Genomic DNA, 17,219 nt, shown 5'->3' with positions numbered 1-17,219 from the left:
AAACTGGTTTCGTTTTTTTTTTACTTTTTGCCAATGATCTTGCGCATTTTCCATAAGAATTCTTGTTTGTATAGAAAAAAGTGTAAAATTCAAAGCGAATTTTCAGTCGCTTGAAACTTGCACTTTATTTATCAAAATTTTAAGGGCTATTAAATTGAGTTTTTGAAAAATTTATTACAATAGATTCAAAATTTTGATGAAAATTTGTTGAATTTTTCTAAATTTTGTATAAGGTTTGAAACTTTGATTTATATGGTTTTGGTTAAGCATACATATACAATATTTTTATAAAAAGAAATTAACTCGAATAGCATTAAGAATACAAATCAACCTGTGAGCACTTGTTTGAGCCACTGTATGTACATACATATGTATGTGCGTTAGAAGCGACTTTGTTAGCGGTGTGGCGGTATGTGGCGGCAATGTTTTCTTTTCAAACATTTTCCTTGGTGGTCACACATTGCCAACTAGTCTCCGAGTTTAACTTGACCAGATCGAACGTAGCCATCGACTTTTGCGTAAGGTCCCCAAGTTTACAAAAATATTGAGTTAAATTTGCAAAAAAATACAATCAAAATAAAAAATAATAGGACATTTGGAAATGTGGCATACAAATTGTTTAGAATTTGTTAAATCTAAATTCTTGGCTAATTTCAAAAGTTTCTCATTGGAATGAAATTGTGCGATTTTTTTATTTTTTATTTTTGGCTCGTTGCCGTTGCCGTGGAGCAAATGCTAAAAATTTTGAATTTCTGAAATGCTAAAGATGCGAGCGCTAAAAATAAATAATTACGGGCAAGTTGTGTATTTAGTCACAAAACGCAGTGCGGATCGCAAAAATTTTATGTAATAATAGACGAAAGCGTGTGAAAATTATTTCATTTGCAAATTAAATAAATATTTTAATAAGTGAACTGATTTTAAATAAATAGTAGTTACTTTAAAAATTTCAAGTGTATTAAAATTGTTTTCAAAATGGCCAATACTTTTGTCATAAAAGAGTGCACCACAAACTAAAAAATTTTTGTTAATCAAAAGCAATTGATAAATGAAATTTATATGTCATTAAATATACATTAAGAAACATAATGAGAAATAACGTGAAATATGTATGCACATATTACTGCATGTGAGTGCACATTCGGGAGTTGTAATATACTATACTGGCTTTTTTTTAAGTCCTAACCGCTTGTAGTTGCATAAAAAAAAAAAATATTCCCGAAGAGGATAATTATTGGATGTAATATTTGGCGTACCTACAAAGTTTCAGTGCACATCAGATTGCCGACTTACATATAATATTCAATATGTAGTATAGTTATTGGAACGTTTCAATCCATACCACACACACACACATACACGTACAAGTTATGAATTCTATATGAAAATGTTTATATATAATTAATATATATCTTGTGCAAAATATACTCATATATGTACGTACATATGTATGTAGGTATGCAAAAATTCGAACAAATTGTGTTAAACACTCAGACAATCAGTGCCTTGTCCTAAAATTATGTCAATTATGATTTTTGTGCTTTTTGGTCTCGCTCTTTTGTCGGATTCTGAAAAGATCGGCGAGTATGAGAACCGAGAAAAGTTATAATACATATCTATGTAGATATTAGCTCTGAGTCAATACTCTTCGTGGAAAATCCTGTAAAAATATCAAACAGCAAAATTACTTTCTGAAGTGAGAGTAAAACCTGAGTAACAACAAAAAGTATGAAAACAAAAACAACACACTTCTCATGATTTTACCAGAAGAAAAAGTTCGGGTAAAATCTTGCAACTTCATTCTCTACACAACTCTCCAAAAATCGCTCTCATTTTCACGATTTTGGGGTACGGGATAATTTTTCCTGTAACTTCCTGCAAGTTTGTGTAAACTCCTGTAAGTTCATCGAGTACTGGATCAGAGCTAGTATGTCTCAGAAAAATATTCGGTTTACAATTTACTCAAAAAAAAAGCGTCACAAACAACTACAAGTCAAAGTGAAGTGAACTTCTTCGGGAAATCTTTTAAAAGCTAACATTGGTTTAGGCCAAAAATGTTCTATGGATGCCACTATCCAATCTCTATTAGTTTTTTTTGTTTATATGGATACGTTTTCGAGATATTTTCAATTTACCGTTATTCAGCTTAAAGCAAAAATTGGTTCCTTTTAATCGCGTATAGATATCTTACGAATCAATTTAAAAATTTAAAAAGCTAATGAACTTCTCCATAAACGGTATATATGTACATGACTTTCCGATAGGGCTTAGAGTTTCTGACAAATTAATTAATAATTCCATCTTTTTTTATTTTTTTATGAAAAAATGAAAAAAATCAAACTTTGACAGAAGAAAAATTAAAAAAAAACTGTTCTGTGCCAAATTTTTGCATTTGTACTAAAGCCTGTTCTGTTACAAAAAAAAAAATCAAATTACTAAAGAAGAAAATCGATGGATAAATAAGAAATGAGTGGTCAAATGAAAATAAAGGAAAGAAAGCTACTCATACGCCACGTACACCAGAGTAACGCCATTGCTCATATTTCATAAAAAAAAGCTTTGCGCATTTTCATTTGACCACTCATTATTTCTTATTTATCCATCGATTTTCTTCATCAATAACTAGATTTTTTTTTTGTAACTGAACAGGCTTTAGTAAAAATGCAAAAATTTGGCACAGAACCTGTTATTATTTAATTTTTCTTCTGTTAAAGTTTGATTTTTTTAAATCTTTTCATTAAAAAATAAAAAAAGCTGGAATGATTAATTAATTTGTCAGAAACTATCAATCCTATCGGAAAGTGCCGTATATATGGTTTATGGAGAATTTCATTAGCTTTTATTTTATATTAAGATTTTTAAATTGGTTCGTAAGATATATGTGATTGAAAGGAACCAATTTTTGCTTTAAGTTGAATAACGATAAATTGCAAATATCTCGAAATCGTATCCATAGAAAAAATAAATAAACCCTATTTTCGGAATCACCGAGCAATTTTACATAAAAATTGGATAGTGGCGTCTGGAGAACAGAAAACAAACTAAATTTGAGATCCAGTGTAATTATAATGCGAAAATTTGTTTTAAAATTTACATACCAGTGATGATCAAAATGGTCCCCAAATTTTATCGTTAAAATAATCTAGCCCATATGCAAGCGAATGTTACATAAAATAAAAAAGGTTGAATAAAACTTCAGCTAAGAAAATAATGACTCAATGAAGTGTTCACATGTTGATGCTTTTGAAAATGTTCAGAATGTTGTTCAAGTTAAATGTTTTTTTTTTTTGTTAATTTAAGTGAATTAACCCGTGCAGTTTTATAGCTCACAAATTCGAGTAGAATAAAGTGCAAGCGGCTAAATAATCGCGCTGATTTTGAATAATTTTCTTTTGCTGGCGGATTTTTGCACTATTTTCCATATAAAAATGAATTTAGTATGCCATAAAATGCACAAGACTGCTCGCAAAAAAATTTCAAACAACCAACGACAGTTTTTATAAATTGGACTTTTTATATAAAAAAGGACCAAAACACTCAGCAAAAAAAAAATTAATGCATTCTGGTTGCCTCAACTAAGATGTGGTAGCTATGACCGCGCGTTGAAAGAATGCTTATCTGCATTTGCAGAGCTTAATAACATCTTCTTATGAACCATAGAAATTTGCTTTAAAGCAATATTAAAAAAATGTAATTTTTTTGCAGATAACAATGACGAACTAAACCTTAAATAACAGTTCAGCAGTATTATTTCCTGCTGTTAACAAGGCTCAAACAAACAAACTATCGAAGCTTAAATGAGATATGGAATTATTAATTGACTAATGTGACTGAAAAACAAAAATTAATAAAAATAAAATTTAATCAAGTAAAACTTAAAATAACTAATTACAATAGAACTACAAACCGTATAAAAAAATATTAAAAAAATTTGAATATTACTCAAAAAGATTCGCAGACATTTTGTTTTTATAATCAGGCCCTGCTGCCTCAACGAATATTAACATTAAGTATATGTATGTATTAAGTAATCTTAAATCAACAATATGCACCGTTGCCAGTGTTAAACATAATCACTTAAATAGTGTCTAAAAAAACTAATCTTAAACGATTTGGAGTTCACGAAATTTTCAATAAAAAAACAAAGAAATCAAAATAAAAAAGATAAAAACATGCAACAAACGCGATCACAGCCGCGGACATCTAATTATCCCCTGCAAATGCAGAATGGTCTCAGTCCCAAGAAAACAGCTGTCATCATCGTGACAGTTGTGGGCTGCATTGCCATACTTTGGCCAAAAGTATTCTATCCGATGATGTTCGGTGGAGTTGCGCCAGCAAAAAGTGGCAATTTAAACGAACAACGCGGCCCGGGAGGTGAGTAATGTTACCATACATATGTATATTAGGCATATGACTTTTAAAAAATTGTGAATGATGAAGACCAACAAGAATTATGTTTTTATCAAAATTTGCTACAAGAAAGTTCTTCGGGAAAGAAAATAAAGCTTACTGTGCAAAAAAAAAATACATATGTATGTACAAAATTATACATAAATATGTATGTATTTATATGGAAAATTCCATTTCAACCGAATTTGGAGTCCATCGAATAAAAAAAAAATCGGTTGACATGAAATTTTCATATACTTGTAGCGAGAGTACATAACGTCCATTGCGCCATCGTCAGTTGTCAAAAAAGTAGAATCAACAAAGCTGAAGGAGACTTTCCACTTTGCTTATGCGTGTGCGTCAAGTGCCAATTATTCTATGCAAGGATGCATTGTAACGTTAATTTTAGTGTATACAAAAAAAAATTATTTTGATAAGTTATTTATGCGTATCAACAAAAAGAAATCGATTCATATAGTGTTATGCATCTCTGATTCTATGTTTTGTGCAAGTACGACGTAGTTTATGCAAAGAGCAGCAGCGAGTTTTCGATGAAGCGGTTAGTGTGTAACTTGGCGCATAAGCACCGTTGACGCAGAGATTGACGGTGACAGTGACGAAATGAACGTTACGCACTTTCACTTTTACGTATGTATGTATTTTGTTTTTTCCGGTACACACTTTTTGTACAAAACTTTGACAAAAACATTATTTTTTTAAAAAAGCCATATGATTACTACAAAAACATACTTAGATAAAATTTTTGAGAAGTTGTTTTTCTTAATTACTTATTTTATAAATTTTTTTTATTATATTGCAAAAAAACACACACACAAAATCGTAAATCTGTTGTCAAACTGTTGTAAACTGTTGTGCATCACTGTTCGTATTCCATTCGTACTGATGTTTAGGCTGTTGTGATGTTGTTATTGACAGAGAGAAATTTTTAAATGAAACTTCGACAGAAATCGGTCCGCAATTGTATCGCAAGCAACTGAATTTATACACCGGAGAGATAAGTATGTTAATACTTACAAATGCTTGCAATGCACTAACATAAATATAAATCCACCATAACAGTTAAGTTACTATACATAAACGGCATGCCATTAGTTTTACCATGAAAATAGTTGCTGAATCTGGAGAAAGCTCTGACTAATATATTGCAATTAACCCAAATAGATGCTTTACTAAAATGAGAATTGGATTTTGATAATATAAGTATAGTAGGGTTGTTAAGGATATAGTGTAAATGGCCTTGGATTTGCATTTGGAATTGCATTTGGAAATTTTATGCTTATGTATTCTTAATACTTTCGTATGTACCCAGCCGTCTTTTGGGATCTTGGTATGAATTGACCGAAATGCCTTTTAGGAACCGTTCATTATTAACCACGCCTACATCCCATATATCTACGGTGACCATATTTATGAGAGCCGAAAACGGAACAAAAAATAATTTTGCAAATTTTTTCCATAACAGCTTTCAGATCTCAAAGCCTTCTTCAATGATCCTAGACATATTAGCTCTGAAGCAGTATCCATTTAGTAACATCACAAATTTGTAGGATAATTTTCTCGAGATTTTTACCCCGTGAAAAAAAAAAAAATTTGTTAAATTTTAGTATAATTAAGTGTAATTTTAAGTCGCTAAGGCTTGCCATTAATTTTTGGAAATTTTTTTGTTGACGGTGCTACGCATTTTTTTATACAAAGTAAGTATGTTCGACCATTTTTTTGAAAGAGAAGCAAATGAGCAGCACTTTAAACTTGCACTTTATTATACTCAATTTTAATAAATTACAAAACTGCAAACCAAGTTTTTTTCTAAAGATTCTAATTAAAAAGCTTGAAATTTTTGTGAAATTTTCAGAATTAATTTTTATAGTTTTTTGCACAAAGTTTGGTATTATATGGTTTTTGTTAGGAAAAGAGCTTTACTTTCATAAAATAAATAATAAATATTAAATAAACTAAGGAAAAATAGCCAAATCTTACTAAAATGTCGAGTCCTAATTTCTATTTTGGTCACTGTATGTATTCCTCGACTCGAATCACAGGCACACAGATTAGAAAATAATAAGTGTTTATGGAGAAAATTACGATCATATACCAACATCACTTAAAACTCGTTCATAGGCATGCCAGTTTAGTGAGCTGTTAAGGCGTCGAAACACCGAATACGGGACAAATAGAGGACATTAATAGAAATACAGAACATTTGGCGTCCCGTATAAAATAAATAAATTACCAGGATAATGGGTCAAAAAAGAGGACTGTCCCGTATAATATAGGACGGATGGTCACCGTACATATAACGGTACTTTACAGAAATACGAAAACTGCGATATTTTAGTAACTACTGAAGCTTATTTACACAAAACTGACATTCACATTGAGATCTTAGGGGAAAATAAGAATAATGAGGTTGTTCACACTAGCCTGGTTATCAGGTTAACTGGTTAAAAATTATTATTGTGTAGTGTATTTTATTGTTGTTAACCTAATTTGGACAAAATGGACGTAGCCACGCCAACTTATAATTCACGAGTATATATCGGTAAGCGTTTCTCCCAAACTTGACAAAGTTATTGGTCCTAATAAAAAATATAAAGTGGCTGAAAATTTTTAAAATTGGACTATAATCATGCCTAATTCCCATGTAACGGTAATTTAGAGAAAAACTAAATCTTTGATAAATCAGTAACTACTTAAGAGAATTTATTAAAATTTATTCACGCCTGAACTGCATTTACATACTGAAATGTGGGCTTTGAAATGCATTTAAGACTATGATTATATATTCGCTAAAAATCAGCAACGCCTTCCCTGTTAATGTTTCACTAAGCTTTTATTCTTATGATTGGTGTATGTGAGCTTCACGTAAAATTCATAAACTTATTTTGCTTAAAATTATTGTGCATTTCCTATTAATTTACCTGACCCTGCTTAAAAAAATAATTTTGTTTTGGTATTAGTTGTTTGTTACTACTCTTCGAATGAATATCTACTAATTTGTATCTTTTAGTTTAACATTTTAAAATATTTACGATTATCCTGCCATTTTGTTGATTTTACAACATTAACACAGGCTTTGCAGGCTTTACAAATATGTTTCGGCATTTTACTTTCAATAACAGATTATCCTCCAGGTCTGCGACAGGAACGTCCAGCACATTTACATCCGGAATCTATTTATCAGGCGATGCGTGAACGCGGACGTGCGATACCCGCAACTACGCCGACAGTACCCATTTTAGAGCGCAAAGGATCGCCGAGTAATCCACCGCCACGCATTGTTAATGGGCGGGTAAGTCGAATTACACGTTTAAATTTTCGAAACCACATCTAAATGCACATACATATGTATATATGTAGATGGACAATACTATTGCACAACATAAATATTTATATTTAAGCTTTTTTGACTTTTTTTTTCTATTTAAATAACCGTTATACAATTGTTATACGAACAATATTTATGCACCAGTGGTGCAAATAATATTATGTTTAACGTAAAATCAATGAACTAAATTTCACTCACCTGTAAATTCTCAGACGAATTTTAAAATCATGTTGAACATTTGCCAAAATAATGTTGTTGCCCAAATAAACTGTATGTATATTGAAATTGTCGTATGCGAAAATTGAAAGTACATATTTTCCAAAAACTGTTCGCGAGCAATGGGAGATGGCGAGTGTAAAGAGGATTTTTATTTCTAAACACAACTGCATATAAGATGCGGTAGGAAGAATACATACTACATATCGAGTGGTAAGGTCACGATTTCGATGTGTCCAACAAAAAATAAAATTTTATGGGAAAGGGTTTTTTTAATTACTAATGCCGAAAAAACTCCGACACTGCCTTTCTCACACTGATTCTAATCTTTCTCTCGATAACTGTCCATGCCTCCGCGCCATATACCAGCGCGGGCATGATGAGTGACTTATAGAGTGTGATTTTTATACGACGAGAGAGAAATTTAGTTCTCAACTCCCTGGTTAGTCCAAAGCTGTGACGCCGGAGATTCATTGTTAAATTACCCACGAAAATTGGGGAAACATCCCTCATTTAACCACATCTTAAAAAATTTATCCCACAAAATTCCCAAAGAATTCAAGACATATGTATATTTCAGTAGTAAAGAAGTAACATCTATATAGTTACCTTAATATAAATACATATACATATAATATTCTTTCGAAGTTCAAAGGTCGGTAGTCCTTACCACAATTTTGATGTATCCAACAAAAAATAAAATTTTATGGGAAAGTGTTTTTTCCTAATTATTAAGGCCAAGAAAAACTCCGACACTGCCTTTCTAAATTTGTTTATAAAATTTATCTAGACCTTCCAGTTTCGGAGATACCTGTAAACTAGTCTCGAAGAATGAAGTAACATTGCCTTAAATGAAAATATCAGTTTTTTCCAAGGCTCTATGGTTTCATAGAAAAAGGTCCCAAAACTACAGAAAAAATGATTAAGTTTAGACTTTTTTTGTTGCTCTGAAACGGGAAAACTTAAAGAAATTCTATTAACTAATTCAAAAACCGAGTAAGTAAGTTAAGTTTCATTTAAGAGATGTCTTTTGCCACATAAATTTTGAAGAGAGACCATTACATACATACATAATCGACGAAAAGCCACGAGCCGACAACGAAATTACGAATGCGGCTAGTATCAATATCCGAGACCTTAGACTCGCAAAGGCTGGTCAGACTAATAGAGAGTGCTGAGGTAAGCTCGAGAGGGGTTAAGAGGCAGGTCAGACATTATCTCACCATTTTTGAGTGCATTGCCATAACGTTCAGTGCTCACCTTCCTAACAAACGTCACATTCTTCCGAAGCCATTGTAAACTTCAAGTTATTGGTTTTATTTCTTTCGTCTTTGATGCCTGTGATCTTATGATCTTTTGCTATTTCAGAAAAATATTTATGTAATAATAATAAAAATAATATTGCCATTTTTGAGAAGGTGCTGTTGCAAGGTTGTAAATAATCGCAGCTAGGTTGTCAGAGTAAATGCTGCTAGATTGTGTAAGCTGAATTACCAAAAATGCAATTGTTTTTAACATTTCGGCAGAATAAATGAAAAAACTTCAAAGCGGCACTTTAAAGCTCAACTTTTTTCAGGTGAGCGATAAATCAATGCGAGTATAACGCCTTTAATGTAACTTTGCTTCGAGAATATGGTCTTTTTGCTTCTTCGAGAAAGCAAAGATTATCGTTCAAATCCAAAACCTACATATAGGCCGGGCTAGGTTCGGTTAAGACGGCATATCTATATGAAGACTATATCTTTCGGAGGCATATTTGGTAATTGATGTAACCGGGGTTATTGCAAAGTGCCATTATAGTGGATGTCACACCACTCATTGTCAACCGTAATTTCATCGGTAAAACTCTAAAAACTCTTGGAATAAATTTGATGAGTTTTTCTCAATTTTGTACAAAGTTTTTGTTTGAGAATTTTTTTGAGAATCAACTGTATTTTTACTTAGAAATAATAGAACTTTAAAAACGGAAAAATAACCCATAAAAAGAACGAAACAGCATTGTCCGCATTCAAATGCATGAGAGTGTTTGTACGTATGTATTCATGTTTAGTTTATGGACATGTAAGCATTACAAGAAAAAATAAACAATTCAATTTTAATTTTCTCGTGATCTTGTGAGTTTCTACAATTTGCATGCACAAAGTTTACTTAGTGCCGGTCGAAAAAACCACTCGCCTACAGATGGATTTTCGCTACATTCGATTTATTTTTAATATTTTCTAAATAAATATACAAATTTGCCACCCACTCTTATGCATGGTTCAAAATTTAGAATTGTTGTTTGTTGTGCTGTAACACCTAGGTATACATTTATGTATGTATGTATGTACGCATATATTTACATACATACGTATGTACATATGTGTGGAAACACTCACGCATATTTGCCCGCTCGATATTTCACGGTCAAAAAATTCTCACGCTCTTTTTTTCCAAATCGCTAAACATCTGTAAAGTTTTGTATTTTTAAAGCAAACATCTGCACTTACAAAATTTGTCGGTATTGTTTATAATTTAACTTTCGCCTTTCTCTTTCAAGATCACTTCGTTTTTCTTTTATTTTCGCTGCAATCACGCAGACAGCTCTTAATTAATTATGACTGCTTGCATATAGCAAAATGTGCATACATAAGTACATATGTACACTTAGGTATTTTTTTATGCGGTACATGCGATCCTCAGAAAGCCGCATAAAAAAATCCCCATAAAAAAGTTCGTTACTTCCATACAAAAACAGGGGATGCGTTCCAGCATTTTCAAAAACCGCATAAATTCAGATACCCCATATACAAAATTCTAAAAAACCGCATAAAAATATCCAGCGAGGCAATATTAAGCAAAAAAAAAATATTTATTTCTTCACTTCAACACTTATGTATAATTCCATGTAAAACTGAACATTAATGAAATGAATGAAATTTTGTCTTTTAACCAAAAACAAAAAAAAAAAATATCCAATAAATACATGAATTATGTAAGAATACAAAGAAAAATTATTTATTATTTATTTATATTATTATTTGTCTCTTACACATTAAAGAAAGTAATAAGAACTGTCAAAAAAGCAAAATCGCTACAGCGAAAACATGGTTTGAAAAAACCGCATAAATTCAAATCCGCATGAAAAAACCGCGTAAAAAGATACCTAAGTGTACTTAAGTATCTATGTGTGTACATATGTATGCATAGTTGCTTGGCCGTTAGCGATGCAATTTTCATTTGTTTTGAAAATATAATTGCTTTTGAATTACATGTCCATACAAATTTTCCTACCAAAAAAATATATAAAGATAGCAAAATTGTCGTAATTTTTTATGTGAAACTAAAATTTGACGTGGCTTAGTTCTGAGAAATATTTTAAATTGTATCTTATTTTGGTCGAGTCCAACAGAGCACGCCAGTCGTTTCTCCTCTGTGCCAACTGACGCCAATTGGAAATATTAAGTGAAGCCAAGTCCTTCTCCAGGTGATCTTTCCGACACAAAGGGGCCTTCCTCTTCCTTTGTTACCAGCATCGCGACCCGCGTTGAATACTTTCAGAGCTGGAGCCATTCTCTCCATTTATACGACTTGACCAAGCCTGCGTAGCCGCTGTATTTTAATTTGCCGGACTATGTCTATATAGTTGTAAAGCTCATACATCTCATCCCTAAATCGTCTATTTGCCTTCGCCAACGCACAAAATCCCGTAAATCTTTCTCTCCATATACCAGCGCGGGCATGATGAGTGATTTATAAAGTGTGATTTTTGTACGACAGTCAAAGCAGTGATGCCAGACATTCATTGCTAAATTACCAATGACAATTGGGAAAAAATCCTTAAATCTTAAAAATTTAATCCACAAAATTCCCAAAGAATTCAAAAAAATATTCTTTCTTACTCAACGCCTAAATTGGTTAACGTGGGAAAATTTTCAAAATTGTCCTTATTCATTACTTATACACAATTTTACCCCACATCACATCTTCAGAACGATTGATTTCGTAAGTTTCGAATATTTTTGAATTTTGATCAATTATGCATCGCTAATTGTGTTAAATGAAAATCCCTCTTTTATTTAAAATGTCCCTTTTTTCCTTTTAAAAATGTTTGTTGCAAAATATCTCTAAAATAGGGAAATTACGCACAATCTGGCATCACTGGTCCAAAGTAGCATTTGTTGGCAAGAGTGATTCTGCTTTGGATTTCGATGCTGACCTTATTATTGGTGTTAATGCTCGTTCCTAAATAAACGAAGTCCTCTACTTTTGCAAATTTGTAACTGTCAACAGTCGCGTGGGTATCGAGACGCCTATGCTTTGACTGTTTGTCTGACGGCATTAGATATGTACTTCGTTTTGACCTTTATCTAATTCCTAGAAGGCAGAACGCCAATATTTGGCGTATTGTAAATAGATGGTATATTTTTTCGGTATAGAACAGTCCTGAGAACATTAAATTTCCGAACTTTATAGTTTTTGGACATGCATTTTTGGACCACCCTAATGCACATACATGTGTAAATGATCACATCGAATTCATACATTTCTTAAAAGATATTTGTTTGCATTTCTATAATCTGTATTTATACTTATGTATATTCTCTACTTTTATTAATATATCTATTAAATTAAAACCAAAATATATAAATTTCTTTCTTCGACAGCCTGGACCTATACCCGGCATGCGTCCACCCATGGGAGCCGGCTCTATGCATCAACCTCAGCCTCGCGGTGGGGGTAGTGTGGGCTTTTTAATGCCCCTTTATACCATTGGCATCGTTGTCTTCTTTGGATACACTATTATGAAGGTAATAATCACCATGATGTAAAATTAATGATCCAGTACCGAAACTCTCCGATTGCATTAAGAACAGCCAATTATTTGTATTTTCTTTTGTAGTTTTATATCCAATTCATGAAAACTAATAAGAATCACAATCTAGTGCATATGGTCTAATTCGCTTTAGAAGCTGTCATACCTTAATATGTACTTGGTTTGATATGCATTAAAAAAGTCAGTCTATTACCCCTTTTATATAACGCTTTAATTCGTACTAAGTACTTGCTGTTACGAAACCTGAAGAATGAAACGAATCTTATTAAGTAGTACTGGGTAACTCAGCTCTGAGCGAAGTGCAACACACGCTAAAACACATATTTTGAAAAGCAAAGTGAATCCGTAGCTCAATAATTACACCCAAATTCATAAAAAGTTGAGTAGACTTTATAAATCGAAAATTTGTATGAAAATGTAACTTTATAAAGCCCTTTAGCTCTACTCAATTTTTCATGAATAAGGCCACTCACTACACTTCAGTTCAGCTATATATATGTTCGCCAGGCATTTAAGCGAAGCAAGCAAACATAAATGCAACTTTACTAAATGTTTCGCTGTCAAAATTTGCAATTCGTTCAAGTGCCCCATGTAACTTTTCTGCTACAACAGTGACTAGCATTGATATCTACTAAGTACATATATATGTACATACCTAATAGCGCACTATTTTGCAATCGTTCTGCCGAGCGATGAAAGTCGCTCATCAGCTCTATACGGCAGCATTGAGAGCTTGAGTCATTGAGTCAATTCGCGAAAATTCACTGAGTCACCCAGTCCTTGTCACAAAGTCATTTATGTAAGAATACACGTAATTTCATTAAAAATAAATTGTATATTTTAATTTTACAGATAGTTTTCAAGAAGCCTGTACCGAATGCGCCTTATGGACCTACACCAAGTGATCCCAATTTCAGAAAGGAAGTGTTTGGTCAAGAAAATGGCAGACATGTTGAGGAACTCAATGGCTCTAAGTTAGGTAAGTCATACATTGTAGTATTCATAATTAGCTATTTTAAAATGCATACATAGGTGCTTAGGTTTATTGAACTGAACGAAATACAAAAAAAATGATATTATTTAAGCACGGAAAATACGCAACCAAAATAACACCAACAATTAGAGCTAGGGTCAAGTGATACTATTTGAATATTTAAGAACAAAAAGCATCTCATCTTTATGGTTTATCTTCAAGAAGACATAACTGCTATATTAGAGAGATAATTTTAATAATGAAACAAATAAAAAAATCGGCTTACTATTTATTAGATTACGTAACTTAAAAATAATTAAAAATAAAAACTGGGTTGAGCTGCCTTCGACCTCGGAATCTACGGAATGACGAGCTTTAGTTCGGCCATGGTGGTTCTTATGTCGCTTTGCCATATGAAATCAACAAATATTCTTTTTAACTATTCAAAACATGTATTTGACAAATTTTAAAGATTTAAAAATTAGACAAGTAGTGTTCTTTCCGACTTTCAGCATAGTGCCCAGCTTTCAAAAAAGCATACAAAAAATAACGTGTAAAACAGGAGAGCGTAATTTTCTTCTACATAAATCTATTATATTAGTTTGCAGCTCTCAAGAAATTTTCTGCAATGATAAATATTTCTTGAGATTTTCTCATAGCCGGATTCTTAACTTAGTAGAAAATAATCGTCATAGTAATTAGGTAAATAAGAATTTTTTCATAAAAAAATCTATAAAATTTTTTCCGTCACATCCCTTCATCTTGAAACTAGCCATAGATGCAATGTTTTTTTATAACTCATATTTTTCTATATTACATTAATTGAATTTACGTAAACTGAAAAAGCCTCCAAACTTTTAATGAATTGGCATAATTCCTATGAAAAATAATTTCGAGTTTTAAGTTTTGTTGTTTCTGAAGTTTAAAGTGCCATTTTATTGTGGATACCCACAGATCTGCGAAATCGTTTTTGTTTTTTTGCGCTCAGATAATTGATTCACAGTTACTACTTCGAACTATTGTAACTGGTCCTATCATTAACTAAGTTGTCCGACATTCATTTCGAACACAAACTTAAAACATTTTGTATCCGTATTTTCTTTCATTTTCTTCTCATGCACACTGAAAATTCAGGGTGGAGAGAACATCAAGCAAGTAAGCAGACGTTTTTTATTTCATAAAGTGAACAAGTGCTTTTGAAAGGTTCCGAAACTAAACATAAGTACAGTTAAATCTCCTAGCAAACACACATAATACAAATATACATTACTTGAAGCTACATAATATTTTTGCTACAATTTTTTGTTATAGTCATTTTAAAATATGTCCTACTTTTTTTTGACTGCATATATATAAGAACAGAGTTTGGTGATCATTTGATTTTTATTTAATTTTTCTCATATTACATTTTTATAAAACTAAAGAACCCTAAGGAAATTTTCCATTTCTACAAATAGTCTAATTGGTAATTTTGGACCAACAGAATATTGCATAAATATTTTAATTTGTTCCATACACGTTTATCAACTGCATTTTAAACCTACTCTTAACAGTAACTATTGTTGTTGTGAAGTAATAAATATACATAAGTACATATTTGCACACAAATACACTTATTACCAGCATACGTCACCTATAATAATAATAATAAAAAAAAATCCTTTCTTTTGCCATATATTCGTACACAGTGATGGCCACTTGATTGGCACGCCCTTTTTATCCTCCTTATTGATAGTTTTCCTTTTGTTCAAAGTCATGTTTGTTTGTATATCCGAGCTTTATACAAAACCCATTATAATCCAAAAAATTTCAAACTCCTATAGCCCCTTAAATTTTAGTATAAGAAGCCTCAAGTTTCTAAAAATTTGTGTTGATTTTTGATATATTTTTCTTGCCATATAAAAAAATCGGCAAACATACTTTGTATGGAAGAAAATGCGTAACACCTTCAACAAAAAAATGTTTAAAAAAATTACGCTTTTTTTAGGGCTTATAGGAATTTGATGGGCAACGAAACTGCATACTCAAGAGATTCTAAAAAGTTTGAAATTATGATGAAAATTTGTTAAATTATTATTAATCTTGTATTATGTTTAGCGACCGCTGTGGTGTAGTGGTTAGCAGTGCGCGCTACCATTCCGCAGGAGATGGGTTCGAACCCGACCAAGCCATTTTAATAATAATATTATTATTATTATGTTTTAAAATCTGATTTACATGGTTTTTGTTAATGAATATGCCATATTTTTATAAAAAATTTGTGAATATTAAAAAAAAACAACAAAAGGAAAACTGTCAGTATTGAGGATCGAAAAGGTGCGCTAGTCAAGTTGTCGGCACTGTTCTTACATCTTTTACGTGTTTAACACTCTTGTATATTATTTTACCACATTTTTTGTATGCTTGCATATACATATGTATATTAAGGTGGTCCTTAAAAAATCAAATTAACGATTTTGTTCCGTCTCACCCGCTCAATCGGTAATATCACAGCCACAGGTATCACCTATAAATTTTTGATCCTGATTGGAGACGGTTAAGACGTGTCGCACAGTGGCCAAAGTTCAGATTCCTCTATAGAGACTCAAAAAATGAAAATAATTTTTTTTTTTTATCTAGTACCCAAAACCGACACTACTATAGTCGAAGCTTTTAAATTTTGGTCCCGATTGGAGTCGATTAAAGCGTGTCGCAAAGGGGTCAAAGGCCAGATGCCTCTATGGAGACTTTAAAGGTTAAAAAAAAAATCATTTAATACCCAAAATCGACACTACCGAAGTTGAAGATATCACATATAAATTTTGGTCCCGATTGGAGTCGGTTAAGACGTCTTCATAGGATAATCTGAACTTTGGCCCCTGTGCGCCACTCCACGCGGCTAAGGCTTAGGAAATCTGATGTAAAAATTTGCTTCCTATATTTAAGGACCACCCTCATGTACATATATAGGTACATATATGTATGTATGGTTTTATACATTAATGTGCATATTTTTCATTTTACAAATTAACAAAAACTTGATGAAGAAGCGATTACTAAAATCTATAGTGTTGTTGTTCTCTTATTGTGTTGTTGTGTATTATCCAACTGAAACCAAATACCAAAACCAATAACATTCTAGGCCCGAGACTGCGCGAACACATCAGCAGTGGTGGTGGCGTTGGCGGCGGCGGTGGTGGTGCTGGAAATGGCAGCGAACTTTACAATGCCAGTTTGGCAACTGCCACCGCAGCTTCTATTCTCTCATCGCAACTGAAACAACACAGTCATGGTACTCCAGCCACTTGCGGTAGTGGTGTTGGTGTTTATGGCGGTGGTATCTTGGCGGCCGGATTCAACAAGGAAACCGAACAATTAATGGAAATTGAGAAGTTGCGCAAAAAGCTTGAGGATACCGAAAAGGCGATGGCTAAACTAATTGCTGAAATGAACTCAGACCAATATGAAGCTAAGGTTAGATAGACGCACCCAAATTA

General features: G+C 32.3%; 1 protein-coding gene across 14 annotated transcripts in view; it reads left to right on the top strand.

Moving 5' to 3' along the window:
• The window catches only part of LOC118742817, a 32,794-nt gene that overhangs the window by 3,803 nt on the left and 11,772 nt on the right, over positions 1-17,219 (top strand). For 3 of the 14 annotated variants that reach the window (XM_036475184.1, XM_036475189.1, XM_036475185.1), the window contains exons 2-8: positions 3,706-4,377; positions 5,304-5,411; positions 7,533-7,702; positions 12,601-12,744; positions 13,623-13,749; positions 14,878-14,898; positions 16,865-17,196. In XM_036475184.1, coding sequence (XP_036331077.1) covers positions 4,173-4,377; positions 5,304-5,411; positions 7,533-7,702; positions 12,601-12,744; positions 13,623-13,749; positions 14,878-14,898; positions 16,865-17,196 — 1,107 coding nt within the window. In that variant the 5' untranslated portion in view covers positions 3,706-4,172. Of the gene's footprint in view, positions 1-467; positions 519-3,705; positions 4,378-5,303; positions 5,412-7,532; positions 7,703-12,600; positions 12,745-13,622; positions 13,750-14,877; positions 14,899-16,864; positions 17,197-17,219 lie in introns of those variants that run through there. The other 11 variants (XM_036475186.1, XM_036475187.1, XM_036475188.1 and 8 more) reach the window with 11 other exon arrangements.

Source organism: Rhagoletis pomonella, unplaced genomic scaffold, assembly GCF_013731165.1.
Source record: "Rhagoletis pomonella isolate Grant_MI unplaced genomic scaffold, Rhpom_1.0 Rhpom_scaffold_00007, whole genome shotgun sequence".
Lineage (NCBI taxonomy): Eukaryota > Metazoa > Arthropoda > Insecta > Diptera > Tephritidae > Rhagoletis > Rhagoletis pomonella.
Note: the sequence above shows the minus strand (reverse complement) of the source record. Positions and strands in the feature narration are given on the sequence as shown.